The 21,262-nt window shown below is 38.6% G+C and overlaps 1 protein-coding gene across 2 annotated transcripts in view; it reads right to left on the bottom strand.

Moving 5' to 3' along the window:
* The window catches only part of LOC149020435 (phosphatidylinositol 4-kinase alpha 1-like), a 68,690-nt gene that overhangs the window by 18,742 nt on the left and 28,686 nt on the right, over positions 1–21,262 (bottom strand). For both annotated transcript variants that reach the window (XM_089148573.1, XM_089148572.1), the window contains exons 14-18: positions 17,118–17,332; positions 8,265–8,451; positions 7,982–8,118; positions 7,715–7,868; positions 2,950–3,216 (exon numbers count right to left, since the gene is read on the bottom strand). In XM_089148573.1, coding sequence (XP_089004699.1) covers positions 2,950–3,216; positions 7,715–7,868; positions 7,982–8,118; positions 8,265–8,451; positions 17,118–17,332 — 960 coding nt within the window. The remainder of the gene's footprint in view (positions 1–2,949; positions 3,217–7,714; positions 7,869–7,981; positions 8,119–8,264; positions 8,452–17,117; positions 17,333–21,262) is intronic.

The following is a 21,262-nucleotide window of genomic DNA, read 5'->3' as shown; positions in this document are numbered from 1 at the left end:
ACGACAAGAGTAAGAATAGGGAAGGCTGAAGGGAGTGGACTCCTTTATTTGCATTTATCATGGATGATTTAATCAGAGAGACATCCAGGATGAGGTTCTTTGGTGTATGTTTCTCTTTTTTTAATTATATATATAAAGTCGAACATAGACAGAGTGTATGGTGTGTTACAATAGGAGAGATGATGATGAGATGTAAAAATTGATGAGAGGGAGAATCCAAAAAGTAATGATTTAGGTATCCAGACTCAACCATAGACCCAAAAAAAAAAAAAAAAAAAAAAAAAAAGAGGGTATAGAAAAAAAGAGGGTATAGAGGATGATGTTTCACAAATAATTTAAAATAATGGATGGAGTGGATAGGTGCATCTAGAGTGTTGTGTGAGCTTTTAGTTTTCCAATATAACTTAAAAAGGGAAATTTTATAGGACAGCCATTCAACCAGTTTCTTTTTTTGGATGAATAAATAAATATATAAAAACTGGAAAAGGAGAACAACCTAAAAGATACATCAGGGGTGGGGCAAACCTAACAACCTAGAAGATACATCAAAATAGATGGCATTCTAAATCTTATCTATAGAGCAGGATTTGGAGGTCCATTTTCGAAGAATGTGCTCCCACCAAAGGTGATGGATCAAGGCACAGAACACTAGCTTACCAATCCGATCGTAAATGGAAGAGCATGAAGAGTTTCTCAAAATCCAAGACCAATCTCGGAAAAATCCATAGAATCGCCTCGAACGGGGCCAAATGGAGGCTATGGTTTTTCCCCAGATAGATTTGGAGAAGGGGCAAGAAAAGAAAAGGTGCTCAAGGCTCTCCAAGCCATTCCAACAGAGGATGCAATTTGGGTTAGCAGGGATGTGGCGGCTAATAAGGAAGGATTGGGTGGGAAGGGCTTGGTTGAGGGCTCTCCAAAGGGTAAGGGAATGACAGGGAATGTAACCTTTGAACCAAACCAATAGGGGCCAAGGGGGCTTGGGATTATGAGGTCTGAGGAGGTTCCACGCTGATAAAGTAGTGAAGGATTTGGAGGGGGAAGGGAGCTAGATGATGAGGTCTCTAGTGGAGCTAGTGATAGGGGGAAGAGATTCCCAAACCTGTGTGAGAATGGGGAGGGGGGAAGGAATCTAGGACCCATTAGAGATGAGTTTGACAAGGGGGTGGACTTGGGGATACGGGTGTCATAGACGATACAGGGACCAAAGTGGTTATAGAGAATGCCCATCGAATTCCACGGATCACGCCAAAAGGAGGTGGAGGAGCCAGAGGAGATGGAGGTGGAGATAGTAGAGATGGCATAGGGCCGGATCAGGAGAATTTTCCTCCAAACCCATGATGGATTGGAGGGCATAAGAATAGTCCAGAGGGAGTCAGACCGGAGATGAAAGGAGTAGAACCATCTTACCAAGATAGAATCAAGCTTTGAGGCAATTTTCCAAATGAGTTTGAGGAGGCAGGCATGGTTAACATCAGTGATCCAGCAAATTCCCAGGCCACCTTTAGAGGTAGGGCGGCAAATGGAAGACCAACTGATCGGGCAAATGAAACGCGTGGAGTCTTGCCCTTTCCAAAGGAAGGCACAGAATAAGGATTCTATTGCGTGGATGGTGGACTTGGGAATGGAGAAGATCCTACACCAATAGAGATAGGTAGACTGAAGCACAGAGCGGATCAGGACCGTTCTCCCTGCAAAAGATAGAAGCTTATCTTTCCAGAGTTGTAACTTCTTTCGAATATTGTCAAGCATAGGTACACAACAATGACGAGTGAGTCTACCAGGGATGAGCAGGAGACCCAAGTAACCCACAACGAAGGAGCCGGGCCTGAATCCTGAGAGCTGGAGAAGAGAGGCTTGGAGCTAAATAGGGACCCCAGAGAGAAAAATGGTTGACTTGTTGAGATTGACCCAAAGACCCGAGAGAGATTCAAACTGCGAGAGGGCTGAGAGGATGGAGGAGAAGGATTGGCAATCGGCTTTAGAGAAAATTATGAAATCATCAACGAAAGCAAGATGGGTAAGGTTGAGGGATTTGCACTTGGGGATGGGGGAAATGAGGAATTGGTCAATCTTGGCGTGAAAGGATATGGGAGAGGACCTCTAAGGCGAGAGAGAAGAAATAAGGAGAAAGGGGGCAGCCTTGACGGATCCAACCGGCTATGTTGTATGGTGTAGTTGTGGGATAGATGGAAAGCATGATATGGATAAACTTAGTTTAGTGGAGATGAGGGCATTAAGGTGGAAGAGTGGCAAAGCTAGGAAGCATAAAGTAAGGAACAATCACATTATAACTGATTTAGGAGTGACTTTAATACATCACAAGCTACAAAAAAGAGGTGGCATGGTCATGTTTAGTGGAGGCTTTTGGATGCTCCAATATGCAAAAGTAATTTAAACAAGTATTAAGAACTAAAAGAGCAAGAGGCACTCCTAAAATGACATTAAAAGAAGGGGTGAGGAAAGACATGCATTGCATAAGCCTTCAATCAAGTATCAACCTGAATAGAAGTGATTGGACGGAAGGACCCATGTAGATAATCTCATTTAGTTGGGATAAGGCTGAGTTGTAGTAGTTCTTCTTGTTATTGCTGTAAATGAAATAAGGGGAAATTTTCTCTGTTTGGTTGTGTGCCTAAGTAAAAGCTCCTATGTGTCTCTCCTAACCTCATGAAATGACATCTCTAACCCCTCCCCCTCAAAAAAAAAAAGAGGAAGAGGCGAGTGATAGACATAAGAAATACTGGCATAGACCAAGCTACTGGGCAGACAACACTTTCCCATAAAATAATTAAATAACTCCTACACAAAATTATCATAGTTTATGAGGACTGCATTTTTCTTTTCTTCTTTTTTTTTTTTTTTTTTTTTTTGGGGGGGGGGGGGGGGGGGGGGATATGAATAAGGACTGTTTATATCATTATCGTCAATGCAAAACATCAGGTAACTGACCCCTTCATCATATCGTAGAGCTTGAACAAGTTGTGGCATGAAAAAGGTCACTCTTTCAGGAGGATATGACTCCAGAACCCTAAGAAGATATGCCATGACACGTGGGTGGCCTTTATATGGTGGAGTAAGAAACTCCAGAGCCTGAGTAATTGAACAAGCAGCCCAGTGAGGCAGTTGCTGTAGAAGTGGTGAATTTTCATCAACTGCCTTTGGAGTAACAAAAAATGGCAATGCTTCGGGTATGCTGTGGATCTCCAATATGTTTGACTGCACGAGAATACACAATTCACTGAGCATATTTAACATCGGGGGGGGGGGGGGATCTAGCAAGACAACAAAAAGCAGGAAGACCAGAAAAATAAATGGCGGAAGATCAATCTCACAGCAAGACTCACAAAAAGCAATACCAGCGGTCATTGTATTTGAATAATCTCAGAAACCATTATCATCAAGTATAATGCATAAAAAATAAAAAATAAAACAATAATTTAACGCTGGTTACATTTCATATCCAGTGTCATAACAGATCCATTTTCACAAGGGGGGGGGGGAACAACGAAAGTATATGAGGACTCAGAGAGGCTGATAGCCTGATTGGTTAGCAGGTCCGCATAAATCAACTAATCCTAGTATGGCCAACCATCGACCTGCTGCTACCCCATACTTATCTCTATTGGATTTACAGAGAATATTTCCCTTAAAAAGCTCTGCACTGACAATTCGGCAATTATACTGGATTCAGCTTTACTTCTGCTTCAAGATTTAGTTTGTCACCTTTATTTTTTTTTCTTTTTCTTATCTGGCAGTTAGCTTTGTCTAATTGGGGTTCATTTAATTTATTTGAAATAAAATGTTTTCTGCTTTTGCAATTGAAGCCATTTAAGTCATATTTCACATAAGTAGAGAAGAAAATTTGTACTCACATACTTTTGAGCCTTGTTTCTCGGTTGTGTCTATTATGCTTGATGTTGGCAAAAGTAATATGTCTAGGATTTTTTTTTTCTTTCTTGGGGGTGTGGAAGGGGGTGGGTGTGTGGAGAAGCAGGGAGGAGAATTCCTGATGCAGATCAAGCCTCCATCTTGGCTTGTTCCCCCTAAGAATAAGCCTACAAATGGGTCACATAGGGATTGGCCCCGTTGTCCATTGGTTTATTTACTAGTGAGCCTCCTAATGGGACCAAAACAGTGGTACCACAAAGGTACACAAACTTATTTTAGTTTTGGTCTACTTTTAGGTGATTAAGCGGTCACACGATTAGGTCAAATGGGTTATCAGTCTTTTCATTTGAATCAAGTTAGTCTCAAAAAAGCCATGAGTTTGTCGGGAATTTGTCAGGGGATTGATTACACAGTTCTTGTCCTTTTATTAATTCTATTCTCAAGTCCTTTTTCCTTTTAAATTGCAAGTTGTAAGGCTTTATGCCACATTACATACAATGTTTCTTAAGAGAAAAAGCATTAATATCTTAAGGAAACAATAAGAGAATTAAACTAGAATAAAAAAGTTGAATCCATGAAGGTTCGACCACAAAAAGAAACGAAAAAAAGGACAGGGAATTATCCCTCTCAAGGACTTGCACTGGTGCTAGCTGCGGCACAATCTTGGGAAGGATTTTTCCCTCCTAATTACCCCTCCCAAGTCCCAACACTCCCCCTCAAGTTGGGGCATAGACATCACACTTACCCAAGTTGGTAATATATGATGGAATATACGTGTAAGCAATTCCTTGGCAAAGAATCTCTGGACTCTGCAAAGGGAAAAACAGATCACTTTCCGACCTTTCCTTGAAGTGTTTGTCAATCTCCAAATGTTTTGTCCTACCATGCTGTATTGAATTATGGGCAATGCTTGTAGTTGCTTTGTTGTCACAATAGAGAATCATCGGAAGAGGAACTGAAACACTCTGGTCTTCTAGTAGACAACATACCATAACAATTCAAAGATCCCTTGCACCATAGCTTGAAATTCTGCTTTGATAATGGATCCTAGAACCACATTTTGCTTCTTGCTGCGCCAAGTAACTAGGTTTCTACCAATAAAAGTACAATACTGAGGTGCCCCCAAGGTGAATTTTCAGTCATGTCAGCCTACTCAGTCAGCATCTGTATAGGTCCGATTCACAGATGAAGCAAATCTGCAGTATAAGATTCCTCCCCTCTCTTCCTTCCCACCCCCTAATATAACCAAAAGATTCCTAACAAACCCCTTTCCACGTAGGCCACATTCCCTCCAATGATCCAGACCTGCTCTTATGTCCAAGCTGTGGCTGCCCCCTCAATGAAACCACGTCACCTGTCCCTGTCCCTGTCCCTGTCCCCTTTTGCAGATTTCTATCTCCTACTCAGCTGGTTTCGATCCCTGTGACCCCTTCCATTTGCTGAGGTGCACACCTGAGACATTAGTGACTTATCATGGGCCTTTGATCCCGTTGGTTTAAAGTGTAATGCTCCTCCTTAATAGGCCTAAAATAGGAGTATATAGGCTACACAACAAAATAGGTTAATCACATAGTAAATTTTTTTTCCCAGCACTTGAACTGGTTCAATATTGTCAAATAAAGCTAGATTGTAATCAGGCCCTATTCCCACCTCCATGCATGATTGCATGGAAGGGTTAGTGCTAACGTTTAATATGTTCTTTCCATTTCTAATCAGAATAAGACCAACTTTAAAATACCACATTGTGGAAAAGGTAACATTAAACCAGAGATACATGAAAGTTGCTGACCGCAATTGTGGCTGTTGCCTCCCTTTCCTACATGAGACTTGTCTGATATGTGAAATCTAGGCTGAAGGTTGGTGAGTCATACGCTGGTTGCATGCTACTTCTTGTATCCAAGCTGTTGGTTGGACTTGGTGACTAATACCAAACCCCTGAATTGACTATGAAACCACTCTTCTCATCATCCCTAACCCTTCTTTCCCTTTCATATTTTCATTCTTGGGAACTTCCATAATCAAGAACTTACCTACAGTCCACGGACATTGTTAGATTCCATTCCAAAATCATCACTATACCTAGACTAATCACCCCCTACATCTTAGGATGTCTACAAACCACATATCATTATCAAAAATCCGTAATAATTAATTCTTAGGTTGACATACCAAAACCCTAATTCTTGACAACTCAATAAACTTGTGTTTATCAAGTTGCAATCCATCATCCCATCATCATCTTATCAATGATACGCATCACACCACCCACCATCCAAGGCCCTAGATCCAGCCCATTAGTTGAAATTTTGAATTCCCCAAGAAACCCTAATTTCCAACCTAGATCTAGCCCAATCTAAACAAGAACACTTTCCAAGATTGGGAACATACAGCCCATACCTACCCATTTACTTGCTACAAGTTAAAACCCCAATTAACCACTACAACCTTGGTTCTAGTGTTCCCTAACAAACTGCCTTAAAACACTGTGATATCCAAGAAACCTATCTCTAGTTGTCAAAATTGTTTTGAACTTGACACACCCCTACAATCTTTTATCAAATGAACCTTCCAAAACACTAGTTTGACATCCTAGACTGCACATGGAAATCGATTTCCCAAGATTATCCTATTTTCCCCAAATATGAGTTGGTTCTAGTACAGACCTTGGTTATTGGCACTCAATCCAATTGAGATTGCATCTCAAGGTTAAAAATAATATATATACACACACACACACACACATATATACACATTTGGCTTAATGTAAATATCTAATTCTTTTAGTGATGATGACAACCCCTCCTTCTGAAGACGTAGATACTCTAAGACCTGTAAGGTGCTGATTCCCAAAAAAAATCTGCTGCCTAGTTCTAACTTCTAAAGGGGTTTTATAGTATCTATTATTATTATCTCTTATCAAGATTTCACATTACACATTAGCCCTACAACAACAAGAAGCCTTGCCCAACTAAATGAGGTTGGGTATATGGATTCTTGCCTTCCAATCAGCTTTGTTTGAAGCCATGCTAGACACAATCATACAAGGTCTAAGCTATGCAAATACTTTCTCACCACTTCTCTTAAGGTTATCTTGGGTCTGCCCCTAGCTCTTCTAATTCTTTCAATCTAGATTGTACCTGTGGTAAGAAATTTCGGTGTGTTTCGACATATTGCGAAATAAAAAATCATAAGCTAAATCAAAAAGTTGTAAGTTGCGGTGAAATTTCCAAAATCTCGGCAAAATTTCGTAAGAGTCTTTACCCTTGCTATAAAAAAGGTCATCTGAATAAAAAAAAATCCAAAATTGGTTTTGGGGTAGTTTTGTTGGGTAGCAAAACCCTTGATTTTGGCGAACTTTTGCACCTTCATTGCATCACTTCTCCGTACAAGGGCATTTACTGGTCTCCGTTGATCATGGTCATGCCACCTCAAACAACTTTCTCGTAGGTTATCACTTATCGAAGCCACTCCTAGATGCTCATTCCTTATCTTATTCTTCCTAGTTCTACCACTCATCTATCTTAGAATCCTCATTTCTGCTACCAGAGTTTATCTATATGATGCTTTCAACAACCCAACATTCTACACCATACATCTTAGTTGGTCAAACAACGATCCTATAGAGTTTTCCTACACATTACCCGCTACCAGCCATCTAAATCAACCAGCTTAAATCCTCTACACCTTAAGAAATCATATTCCTAAATTATTGGGACTATCCAAAGATTCCATCACAAATTGATCATTTCTAGAAAATTTGAACTGCTTATTTCCCTGTAAACACATAAATTCATCAAAATGAAAGAAATCAGATGAGAAAATGTACTTGAACCAGTTGGGTAACTTCAGCCTGCAGAGAGGAAACTGTTGGGAACTTTGAAGCTAAGGACAAAGCAATCCGAGGATCCACAGAAAATGCAGTTCTAGCATATTCTATCCATTTCTCTGAGCTAATCTTTGACCGAGAAGATAGGTTATCCCTGAAAATACGGCAAATTACACAATAGAATTCCGAAGACCATAAAGACTAAGGAATATAAGGAAGGGGGGGGGAATCCATTACAATTGGGTTAAGAAAGTTGAAAGCAAGTACTTTGTATTCAGAGGTTGGGCCCAGACTTCAAGCCTGTCAGCCTCATGCTGGCATAGCATTAACAACAACTCTTTTCTCTTTTCCCTTCCAACAGCATAGTTCTCCATATGGCCCCATACGGGATGATATTGATCCTTCTGCAGAGATTTATTGTTATCTTCTATCAACAAGCTGGAAAATTCTGAAATCGCAGGTGTAAAAGATACATAACAAAAACAGAAAGCTAGTTCCAATCAAGAACAGCAGAACTCAGATTTATTCTGATTGTTCAGTGTGGTCCTACCATGTCGCCCAAAAAATTTCCAGATTCACGTCCCCGTCCCTTCGAATTTGAATCTGATTGACCATCTACTCGCCCATTTGCAAGATAATTGACGAATATAGATACAGATTGAGCCTCACTTTGAGAAAAATTCTTGTTGTTCATATCGTACCATTCAGGTTCGTAGGCAAACCAACCCAATGAGGCTCTACAGAAGGTAATAGAAACCAACATGAGTTTCCATATGCAACATGTATATAAGATTCCAAATTATTAACAAGGTGAAAGAACTTCTAGCCATGTGTATACAAATAGGAATGATAAAAGAACTCTGCTACCTTTCATAATCACCAAACCTGACAGATTAGCACATTTAAGAATTTCAACCAAAATACTGATAGTTGTACCTGTTTAAGTGAAGAAAAATAGCAGATAGTTGCTGCACTGTGCAAATTATTGAGTTTTAACACAGGAATAAACTGGTTTCTGAATTTCTACTGAACAGAGTTCTAGAACTACAAATCGCAGGATTAGAAACTAGACTTTTTTATGATTTTTCTGTGATTTTATTTGTTGCAGAACTAAGGTTAGGAAGTAAAACCTATAATACTGTAAGGAATATCACAAAGTGATGAAGGAACACTGATGCAAATTCATCACCAAAATTGGGCTTCTTCCCTTAAGAATAAGTCAAGGGTCATACATGTTGAGTTTTTTTTATCCCAAGGCCATGTATGAGGCTTCTTTATGGGCCTGAACTATGGGTAGTTAGGTTGGGTACAATTTAGCTTTTATACTCGGTTTATTTTTATTTTTTAAGGTTGATCAGATAGATTTTTTTTTATTTTTTAAGGTTAAACTGGTTTTGCTGGTTTGAACCAGCTGGTCAATTTGAGTCATTAAAATATTCTCTTTCCTAGACTAACCGAGTAATAGAATCTTTTAGTGGAACTGGATTATTACTATTTGAAGTCTACTTAAGTTCCTAGTTGATTTAAGTTGTATAATAAGTTAAGGATTGGGTTATGCTTTCCCTTTTAGAATAGGGAGTACATTTTTTTTTGTCTTCCATATAAAGATGGTAATAGGGGCAAATATTGAATACAGATTTGATTAATAAAGTTGCCTTGCAAGCTGCTGCTGCCTTCTTCCTCATTTCCTCCTTGGAGAGCCTAGTACTCCTTGTGGTGGGAAAGTGCCCCAAGGAGGTTCAGATAGTCAAATTGGTGTTGGACCAATTGACTCCTCATGGTGGGAAGTGCCCATAGGGTTTACCTTAAAGCTCTCTCAATAATTTTCATCAACTAGTTTGAAGATTTAAAAGAGCTCGCTTAGTTTAGCATCTGGTTCAAACTTTAATGGGATTTGTGTTGAACCAATCGAATACTTGCAGTGGGTAAGATCCTAAAAGGCAAGTTAAGCCCTCGTACAACTAGTTTGAATAAATTTTTTAAGCCCTTGCAAATCCAAGTTCTTTATTCATGATCCTCTAACCAATGGAGTTGCTGGCCTACAAACACTACAGTACATTAAGTTTGATCTTTCCCGTCAATACTCATTCTTCTTCTAATCATCCAAACCATCCAAGCCTTATATCCCATCCATTTCCCAACTCTCTACATAAACTAATCAGTATCTAGGTAAGATGCACCCCACCTATCTCCACCCATAGTTCAAGGTCTCGCAAGATCTGGTCGAGATCTCGTTTTCTTGAGACCTCAAGACGAGATCTCATATGAGTCATGACACCAACAAATATAAAAAAATAAAAAGCACAACATTTTGGCCGAGATATCGGATATCACAATATCTCAGTTCAACCCAATCTTTATAAATTCCCCATCTCCGTCAAGACGAGTAGGGATATCTCCTTCTTCACCCCACCCCACCCCTGGTTATGGTGTTTTGGCTGGATTTATTACCAGAAAATTGGTTGGATCTCTACCTAGGATGCATCAACAAGTTGTTTACCTCATCTACAACAGAGATCTACTGATTTTGAAACCAATCTTAAAGCAAGGAGAATGCTCTTTCCTAATTTCATTCTTTCAACACTAGTAGAGGTGGTGCTGGTGACGGTGGAAGCAAAAGTTGGAGGAGCTGCCTAATCATTGATTTTACTCTTGTACTCATGGTATAACTTATGAATACACCGATGTTGTAATGTGAAACTATGAACAACTGAACATTATTTATGTATTATTTGACTTTAAACCTTTATGTTTTCATTTATATCAAGTAATGGTTGTGCATTTCATGTATTATAAGTTTGCATGTTCACTCCTATAGTATCTTGATTTCAAAGTTAGGGTCAAGTTGGAACTCGTATATACACTTATTTAGGCTCAAGTTGGAAGTCATAAAAAACTTCACAGATCCATCCAACCATTTCAATCGTATGTGAAAAACTAATTTTGATCATGAACCAAAACTTGACCCATTTGAACCGGTCTGTTCATTAATCCTCATAAAAGAAAACTAGATCCTAGTTGATCTTCTATCAATCTAGGACTACATTAAACAATACAAGTGGTAATTGAATTACTCTTGAAGGTTTCAAGGATATACACCAGTTTATTTTCTGATTTAGCATAGAGAAGAGATACACCCAATATTTCTGGATGCTGTAGGCAGGATCCATAGGACTTGAATTTTAATGTTAGCCAACTGATTTTAGATTTTACTTTATTGCTGAAGGATTTCAGAATACTATTAGAGGTGGTAAACATGAACAGGAACCAGAAAAAGAAGAGGAATAAGAACAAGAAGCAAAATTGAAACAGAATATAAAGAATTAGTGGAGAATTAAGAAGAATAATGGAAGAAGGGAAGAAAAGATGAAGACATCCAGAACTCAGGGCAATTCATCAGTAGGGTTGCGTCGAACTTACAAATTTTCATCAACTTGAAAATTTATTGAGAATTGACTTGGCTAATCCAAGAAGCTCCACTGAGAGAAGATATGCAGTTATCACCAGACTACCATTTGTCCCTGGGTCAGTGCCATAGAAGATAGAGGATACTATTGAATTTTTCTCTAGGACGGGCTAGATGATAGATACTAGGTATAAAGTTGCAATTCCCAAATGAAAGAACGCTCACAAAGAAACTGAACATTTGTTTGAAAAATATAATAAAAATAACAGCTAAAAAAGTAGGAGAGAACATTTTTTTCATAACATTGAAGTGACCATAGAGCTCTGTATTGCACACATTTATATTTAAACATCTGTTCAATTATGTGTGCATCAGTAATCACCCAATTATCATCATATTTAGGATCTAGTTTAGTCAAGTGATCTAGCTGTCCACATCCAATGAGAACTACTTTTACTATACCCTCCATTGAAGAAAGTTTGATGCACCATTGAATTTTTTTTCAGTTGACCCATGGGAGGCAAGGTACTAAGTCTCGTTTCGGGTCTCGCTGTATGGAACTTGTTGAGACAGCTGAGATACCGAGATTCGGTGAAACATGGTACAGCTTTGTACCATGTTTCGACAGCCTGTTTCGGTGGTTCTTAAGTGTTTTATAGGTTGGATTTATACAGCCTAATTTGAAGCCAGTAAACACAATGGCAATGTTATTTTCAACTAAAACCTAACATAAACTGGTCTTCTTGATTCACGTATGCCTGGCTGTATGCAAACGGAATTGAATCACGTATTTTCACAAATCTAAACATGGATATATACAAGAAAACATTGAAACTTCCATTAAAATGCAAGAATAAATACTGAGAAGTAGTCAAATCTCAATTATAATTTAAAAATTAAAATTTTAACGTACAACAGCTTGAAATTTCCAATGTTTCACTAAAATCAAGGTTTTAGATCTCGCTCTCGAGGGTAATCTCACCTTTGACAAAAATTGAGATCTCCCTCGAGTTGCAAGATCTTTGGCAGGATATTGTAAATCCCGAGGACCCAACATGAGTAATTCAAGGGCTTATCTCGAGGGGTTTTAAGGGTAAGGTTGGGCTCAAAGTTGGTGTTTAGCCTACTTTTGGTGGCCTTAGATTTGTGAGAAAACAACCCTATTTATGAGTTCTAACTCAACTATGTTTGAAACCAAAATGCTATAGGAATAAACATGAAAGGTTATAAAACATGAAATATAAAACCATTAGGACATATAAATGAAAAACAATAACATACATCAAATAACTTAAAATTGTTCAGAATTCCATTTGTACGAGTAAAATACAACATCATCATTCTCGACTCTCGAGAATACAACAGAGCAAACATCATAAGTTCATAATAGAAGAAGGTAAGATCAAATCAATCAAAGGCCAACTCCACTGTCAGCTCCACCAACACCACAACCACGTTTTGCAGGTCCTCTCTCGGCCCTCTACGTCCTTTAGCCAACTCTATAAGATGTTAAAAATATGTTTAATATGCACTCAAAGACCTACTCTAGAAAACAGTTTTTAGGGAAAAAAAATCAAATGGGGGAAATTTTCACCTTGCTTGAAGAACTCCTTCAAATGGCCTTGATTGATCTTGTTTTGTTGATGTAGATGAGCTAAACCTTTCTTAGGAGCGTTGCTAGCATGGTTATCAAAGTGTCCGCCTAGGCGGCAAAGCGGTTTTTGAACCTCTTAACTAACGGGCTGATTTCTTGCCGCTTTTTTGCTTAGGCACTACCGCTTTGCTGCCTTTTGCGCCATATTGCTGCCTAGATGCTAAAGCAGCCTTTTTTTTACATTTTGTAATTTGTGCGTATTATTTTTTTTATCATAATTTATTCTACAATGCCGTATATAAATTTAAATATGTGAGCCATTTCGGAATCGAGGGCCAAAGTGCCTATCAGCAACAAAATGTGAAGCATGAGCCATATTCAATGATTACTGACATAGTACATACTACTTTTCTTTCATTTTCATTTTTCACATTGATTACTGATATAGTACATACTACATAATTATTGTTATGAATCTTTTGATGCTTGATGAGATGAAGTTATGTTTTTATTCTTTTTTTTGGATAATTTTTCATAATTGTAATTCTTGAATGTTTTTTTATTTTTATTTTTATGAATGTGATTGTTGAATGTTTGTTTAGTACTTTAGTTTATTATAAAAAATATTTGTATTAAAAAGTAGTTATATTAAAAATATTGACTAAATCGCTTTGGTCGCTTTATTGCCGCCTAAGCGCCGCTTAGTCGCCTAATCGCCAAGAAGGAACCCCAATCGCTTTGCCGCTTTAATAACCATGGTTGCTAGTGAAGATCGAGTGAGAAACAAGCGAAAAATCCAGCCAAAATCACCCTTTAGAGCTTGCTATCAAGATAGGATGTGAGAGGAACGAGAAAGAGTCGAGATGAGACTGGTTCTCACCTTGACTCGATCAAGTGATGTGAACCCGATTCTAGGGTTAAGGTTTCTAGAAATAATTTCCCTAGAATTAAGGATTCACCTAGAACCTTCCAGCAAGTAATCTGATAATTTTAGGGGAACCTATGGATAGATGGGAGTTTGAAGGAAAGATAAAGAAACACAATTGAGATCCTAAAGGTTGTTAAGGGTTTAACAAAAACCTCTATGTGGGGTAATTGGGAAGAAAGGTAAAAGTAGGGTTTTATTGATCTTTGTGGGAGGTAATAGAATAATGGGGATGGATAAGCACGATGAAGATCTAAATATGACAAATCTGGAAAAGGGAAAGAAACTAGGGAATGATCAATATGAGATGGATCTCTGAGCTTGAATCTTTTCCTTCTCTTTTCTTTTCTTTCTTTTTTCCCCTTTCTTCGTTCTTTCTTTCTTTTTTTCCCTCTCTCTTCTTTTCCTGCTTATTCTTTTATGTTTCAAAAGAACAGGGGAGAGTGTGTGGCGATTAAGGGAAAAGAAGGAAGGAAGGAGCAGTAGGGTGGCAGGCGGGGGGGAGTGGCCAGGAAGAATTGTAGGGGGGTGGGGGAGGGCACTAGGTTCTGTTGGGGGTTGGGAAGGCTGCTGCCAGGGGGTGCGACAGCAGGGGGGTTGGGTTTTAGGGTTGCGAAGATAGAGAAGGGGCTTCTGAAGGGGTGTGATGGCTGCTAGGGTGTTGTACCTACCTCGGGTTGAGCTGAACTGATGTCTGCAGGTTGAATGCTCACTATACTTGCTGGAAATGAAGGTTGAATGCGGAAGAAGGTGGGTGCTCAAGTTGTTGAAGAAGAATGCTAGATAGGTTGCTGATTATTGAAGAACAACGCTTTCTCAAAATCCACCATGGCCCCCTCAACTAGGGTCCTCCAAACTCAATTTTCATTCACATAATCAGGCTTGAGACTTACAATGAGCAATGAGGCTTATTTATAGCCTTCACAACATGCTACTCTACTTTCTATTTCTAGTGTAGGAATCTTGCTACACAAGTTTTGGGAATTTCTAGAAATCATAGTTTTTATTTTCTGTTAGTTACTAATTTCAGAACTTTCCTTTTTCTGTACTTTCTATTTGGACTGATTTTAGGAGTTAGAACTTAGAATACTAGAAAATTCTGTCTATGAGTTGTACTCTTTATTTCTCTTTTAGAGGACAAGTTTCTTGTCTCTCAAGTTGTATGCTAAGCACTTGAATTCTATGAATAAAGGAAGCTTGCAATTCTAGTTTTACTTTAGCTAGAATCACAAGCTTCTTTTGTGGTTCTCTCTTCTCTCTTTTCTTTTCTCAAGTTCAAACATTGTTTTGGTTGTTTAAAGCTTGATTTCTAACAAACTGGAAATCCATATTAGATTAGGATCTCCTTACCTAAGTGAATGACAGCCACTAATAAAGACTAATTCCAATAAAAAAACTAACTCCTAAAAGATAGGAACTCTTCTTGTCAAAAGAGTCTTAACAACTTAACTAATGAAACCAACACAACTACAACTAAAATAAGAAATTTAAAATGGACCAGGACTTTAGTAATAAAGTCAGAATTCTGGAATTAGATTCCAGCAGTAAAAAAGGGCCTAAAATGCCAAAATACCCGTGTTAGGGTTTGGCCAGCCTGCTTGGGTGGGCCTTGGAGCCCACTTTAGGTTTCGGTCATGGGGGTTAATCTGTGTTCACATCATCGAGTTTGGTAAAAAAGGGCCTGGGTTGGATCGAGATCTCAGTTGAGTTGGAGGACTCTTCTAGTATTGACCTACATCCTGTCTCACCAGACCAAAAAAGCGAGATCTCAAGCAAGACCTTCACTAGATCTCATGAGATCTTTGACCATGACCGAAATCTCTGATATTTTGGCGAAATTTTCCACAAGATTTTGTCAAGATTCAGTCACCTCATTGTGCCCCTAATTCTGTCTCATCCTACTCAAGATTACTGAGATCTTGTGAGATCAGCGAGACCTCACAAAATTTTGTAAAATGATGGGACGATGAGGAGATAAATTCAATCATGGCACTCTTATTAGATGTAGTTTCTCCCTTAAGGTAAGTCAGTCCAACAATAATATAGCTGCTGCCTAACAGAACAAGGGAATAGGGACTACCCGAAAAGACGGGAAAATTTCCGAAACCCAGTGACTGGTCTACCCAAAAGTACAAAAGATACCTCCCCACACTTCAATAAGAATCAACAAATCCAAATACAGAATTTCCCCAGAAAATCAGATCCACTGACTAATATGACCCAGCAACAGAACTTGAAACAAATTTATTTCCCAGATAGGAAAACCCTCTGACCAAAAGAAAATACCACAAAGAGAAGAGTTGTGTGCCCAGAATAGAACACAGAATAACAGGAAAAAGGAGAGACAGCAATACATTCCCTAAAGCAGTCCTACTGGAAACAGAGAATTCAAAAGGCGGATTCTCAAAAAACAGAAAAAATACCCAAAACAGCAGTAACAGCTATATATCCCAAATAGATCTACCAAAAACAGACAACCCGAAGGGAAAACTCTCAAACACCGGAGAATATCCCAAAAAAACTGAACTGCAAACACAAAAGGAAATACCTGGAAGAGGATATATAGATGTTCTTAATCTCAAAGGAAGACCTAGTTCTTCTTTGCCATTCCATGAACCAGTCTTTAAAAGTCCAAAAAAAAAATGCAGCAAAGGGTGCTGCCCTCAACTCAAGAGGATGTAAAACCTTTAGAAAAACTTTTGGCCGCAGCTTCTTTATATTATGAAGGAGAATCTGAAGTAGAACACCACTGGAAATCTTCAGACCACGGGTAATAACCTTGCTCTGATGCTATGTGAATGATAGATGAAGATGAGAAAGGAGAGGCCATGATTTGGACTGAATTGTCACTCTTTCGTTGTGAAGACCTCAGCACTGCACAGCTTTATTTATAGAAGCAAAAATAATAGATTACAAGAAGGAAACTAATTGTATCATAGATAAGGAAGTAAGTCAAGTAACTAAACCAAGCCTAATCCAAATAGGACTTAGAAAATACCTCTAGTCCTATCAAGAACTAGTGCCTGGCACTAATTCTTGACGGTCCTATTCTGGACCATATTGGCCTTTTAACAGTCCTAAAACCTAAATAAAATGGAATGATGCACTAAGATTCAGGTGCCAACTACACATGGTTCGAAAAGGGTTGGTTGAGTAACTTGACTTGCACGAGTGATGAAAAAGCAAAAAAGGTTCATATTGACAGGCGATTCAGCCATAGAGAGGAATGTTGGTGTTAAAATCCAGCCACTTTTGTTATGCTTTCACACAAGATGAACGAACATGGAACAACCAATTGCCACCATACCCTCGAAATCCAAAGCACTACAAGAAAAATTGTGATTTTTTTTTGGTGGATAAGAAATTTCTTATCACAGACAGAACACAATAGCTGCTAGTAGGTATATCATAATGAATAAAAAATATGAAAGCTGGAAATGTTAATCATGAAGTAGAAGGCAAGAAAAAGTGACATTACCGATAAATTCGATCCTCCAGCAACTGAAATGCTGTTTTAAAATTCTGCAGATTTCCCTGCAACTTGCATGAACAGTATTTAAGCCCAAGAAGCATGACAGTGAAAAAGGTACCAGCAGCCGCAGGATGGCATGAAAAATGCCAAGGAAGTTTCATGGTGCCTTGTAACATTCGCCCAAGAAGCAGAAGTTGTGCAACACTATCATGTCGAATTACCTAAATAACCAGAATTGAGGAATAAGAAGACAGTGCTAATCCTAGGACTTTAAAAAAATCAATTACTACATAAATATAGTACAAATACAACTTATACACAACACATCAAACAAAATCCTAGGACTTTAAAAAAATCAATTACTACGTAAATATAGTACAAATACAACTTATACACAACACATCAAACAAAATCAGAGAATTTTCCAATTTTCATAATCAATATGTATTATGTACTGGTACAAGACAAAACACCACACCACATGAAATAATAATAAGGCAAAGTTAAGTTAGTCATGTTGGGCATTATATTAACAATTTTCTGGAGGAAGTATTCCAGAAAGAAAAAGAAAAAAAGAACCCCCCCACCCTCACCCTCCACCAAAAATGAGAACTGATTACCCAGATTCAAGTCATCACGTCTTTTTCGAAAACTGTATTCAGATCAAGCAATATAAATAGGTAAGCCTTGTCAAGGAAACAAAGACCTCATGTTGCTTGAGGAACTTTGAGGGAGCTAAAGTATTTCCAGGGAACGTACACGGAATATAAGATTGATGTACACTAAAAAGAATTAATTCCATCATGCACAAATGAATATTTTCTTCTTTGAATTTCATTAAAATTGAAGCATTAGAACAAAAAAAATTCTTTTATCACTTTATTTCAAGTGCAAAATAACAAATTAATATACAGATAAATGCTAAATTACCAAAGCTTCTATCCATAGTTTAACCAAATGACATTCATAAATCACCATCAGGTGAAGCAAAGTCTGAGAATAGTTGAGCACTTCATTCATAGCAGAATATATAACATAAAATCAAGAAGCTGGAATCCTTTATGTGTTCCACTCTATGGAAAGCTTGGAAGCTACTAGTACCAGTATGGCTTTGGTGTGTCTCCCTAGAAATGAAGGAGGTTTGGACATGAGAAGAACAAAAAGGTTGTTTTGATGGGTTTCACCTAGAAGTATGGCTTTGGTGTGTCTCCCATGCACGTGAAGGCCAAGATCCCATGGTCCTTGAATGTGGAGATCATATGGCATTTCCTTAGAACAGCATTAAGGGAGAAGAAATGTAGGGAAAACACTTCTGATGCACTTACTAGGAATCAAACACTTGACCTCCTTACTCTGACCATGTTCGCTACCCCGTATATATATATATATATATATATATATATATATATAATATATATATATAGAGAGAGAGAGAGAGAGAGAGAGAGACTTCAACACAGCCAGCATCCTCAAATTGATCGGATGCCATTGAAGAAAATTCGACCGAAATTGTCGAAATTTCGGTCGAAATGTCTGCATTTTTAAAAAACGAAACGAAATTTCAATTATTTCGGAAAAGTGTCAAATTTCAACCGAAATTTCGACCATTTCGACCAAAATTTCGACATATCAGCATTCCAACTTGTTTTTCGTTAGTTTTTGTTGATTTCTATCCCATTTTCACCTAATTTTCACTACTCCTTTGCCTTCAAACACCACTTTTGCTCATTTTTTGCCTCCAAACACCTCCTAAGCCACAACAGCTACAAAGGAAACTCTAGCAACAATAGAATGTGAAGCATGAGCCACACCCAACAGTTCCAAACTTCCCCTTTTTTTTATTTTTGTTTTGTTCATGCCTTAAATGATCTTGTATTGCCTTGAAATTAATACATGTTTAGCCTAGGACTATGATCTATAATTGTGTTTTGTTAAACTTATCTTTTTATTATTTGCTACCATTTTTTCATTTTTTTATTTTAATATTTATTTTCTAAAATTATGCATTTTTATTTTATGTATATATGATATATAGGCTTTAGCTTAATATATTTGAGACACCATCACTTGATCTAGTCGGTCATTTTATTTTGTTGACTTGTTGTATATGTAACCATTCTACCAAACAATTCATGTATGTTGTTGATTCTATGCATGTATGCAATACAGTTTGCACTTGTCGGAACCAGTCATTTGTTAGTATACTTGAATGATAAATTTTCAATAGTTTTGTTTTTTACAAAATACTAGTTCCATTGTGTTTATTATGCTTGAAATAGGTAGTATACAAGAATCCAAATCATTTTGAGTCCATATGAGGCCCGAAATTGAAGTTCCAAATTTCAGAAAAAGTGTCCAGTTTCGATCGAAATTTCGACCGAAACGTCGAAATTTCGGCCTTTTGCAAGGTCGATATTCCTGTTTCGGTCTAAATTTCTTCCTTGCTGGATGCTAACTGCAAAGGAAAATTTTATCTGGGTGGACTGGATATATGCAGGGATCCTTCAAAATGACTCTATTGTGGACTTTGGGCCCAGCTCAGAGGCTTCTTGGGTTTGGAGAAGGATTCTGAGTCCCAGCCCTACCACTCTTGGGGACATTACGTCCAAGATTAAGGATGGTGCCTTCCCTTAGGCTTTGGCTCGACCCACTGCATCCTTTAGGCATCTTGTAAATGCTGCTGCCTTTGAAAGAATGCATTGATCATCTTCCATTCAAGTGGCCTCGTCTTCATATTTGATTCAGAATCTTAAATAAATGTTAGCCTAGGATGAGAGGAATTCCCCTTCTAGAGCGAGCATTTGGGTGGAAAATACCTCTTGCAGGAAAGTCTATTTGTGATATGGTTGGGAAACTTGCCTTTAGAGCAGACATATACCATATATGGATGAAAGCAATCTCAAGATATGGAACTCCAAATCAAGATCTTTTATATCATTGTGTTAGGCCCCAAAGGAAGATAGATAATGTTGTCTCTTCGGGCTTTCCCTCCCCCATCATTGTGTTAGACCCCAAGAAACACGTATATTGTTGTCTCTTGGAGCCTTCCCTTCTCCTTTCTTCTCCCCTACCCCCAACCCCAGTAAGTTGTAATTTCACTAAATTCTTCTTTATTGGTAGTACATATTTATTCACACAAAAAAAATATTAAATAAATTAAATTAAATTAAACTAAAACTGAAGCCTCCTACTCAACACCATTCTTTCCGGTTGTCACTTTTTTCCTAGGTGAATAAAAAAATATTATAAACAGCCCAAAAGGGGGAGATGGGGGGAGAAGAGAAGGGGGAACCCGCTACGCTATCAGTGCCTACAACGGGGTTAATAAACTGGTACGTAGACCACATGTAAGAATGACCCTATTTGTTGGGGTATTTGACAACAGCTTGGGAAAAAGAAGAGAGAGCTTGGAGTAGACACGCCTACAAATGGCCTGCCAAATCTGCTCAGGAGATCTGGATTGGGAGGTCCCACTGTTGAAGTTCTGATCTATCCAGATATCAGTAACACACATGCCAAAAAGAAGCTTTCCCACAATATCAGCAATGGAGGGCCTCCGAAGAAAGAGGTGAGCTAGCAGCATTCTGTCTCGAAGGGTTGGGGATGCCTACTCCGGCCAGATAGAGGAAATGGCACTGTCCAAATGGGCTTAGTGAAGGGACAGGAAAAAAAGAGGTGGTTAGAGTCTTCCAGCCCAAGGCAGAAGATGCAGAAAGAGGGCTTGAATGGACCGGCCAACGAGGAAGGATTGGGTGGCAAGCAATGGGAAAGGGCTCTCTAGGTAGTGAAGGTTTGGGGGATATATGGCCTTTGAACAAAACTAGGTTGCTTTAAGAGGGGGGGTATAAGAGAGGTTCTAAGCAGAAGCTAGGAGAAGGATACTTTGTGGGAGGGGAGGCAGAGGAGGGTGTCCCTAGGAAGGGAGGGTTTGGAGGGTGCAAAGGATAGACCAGATCCAATCAAGCTCAAAGGGCGGGTAAAGGAAAATTCCAAGCTACATTAGAGATAAAGAAGGTGGGGGGTGGGGGAGCCTTTTAGAATGCCCAAAGAATAAAGCACTCTAGCTCCAACCACATTATAGAGGATACCAAGCAAATGGCAAGGGTCGAGCCAGAAGTAGATCTTGGATCCATACACAATGAAGTAAGAGG

This window comes from Hakea prostrata, chromosome 3, assembly GCF_041222555.1.
Source record: "Hakea prostrata isolate BN-2017 chromosome 3, UWA_Hpros_2, whole genome shotgun sequence".
NCBI lineage: Eukaryota > Viridiplantae > Streptophyta > Magnoliopsida > Proteales > Proteaceae > Hakea > Hakea prostrata.
Note: the sequence above shows the minus strand (reverse complement) of the source record. Positions and strands in the feature narration are given on the sequence as shown.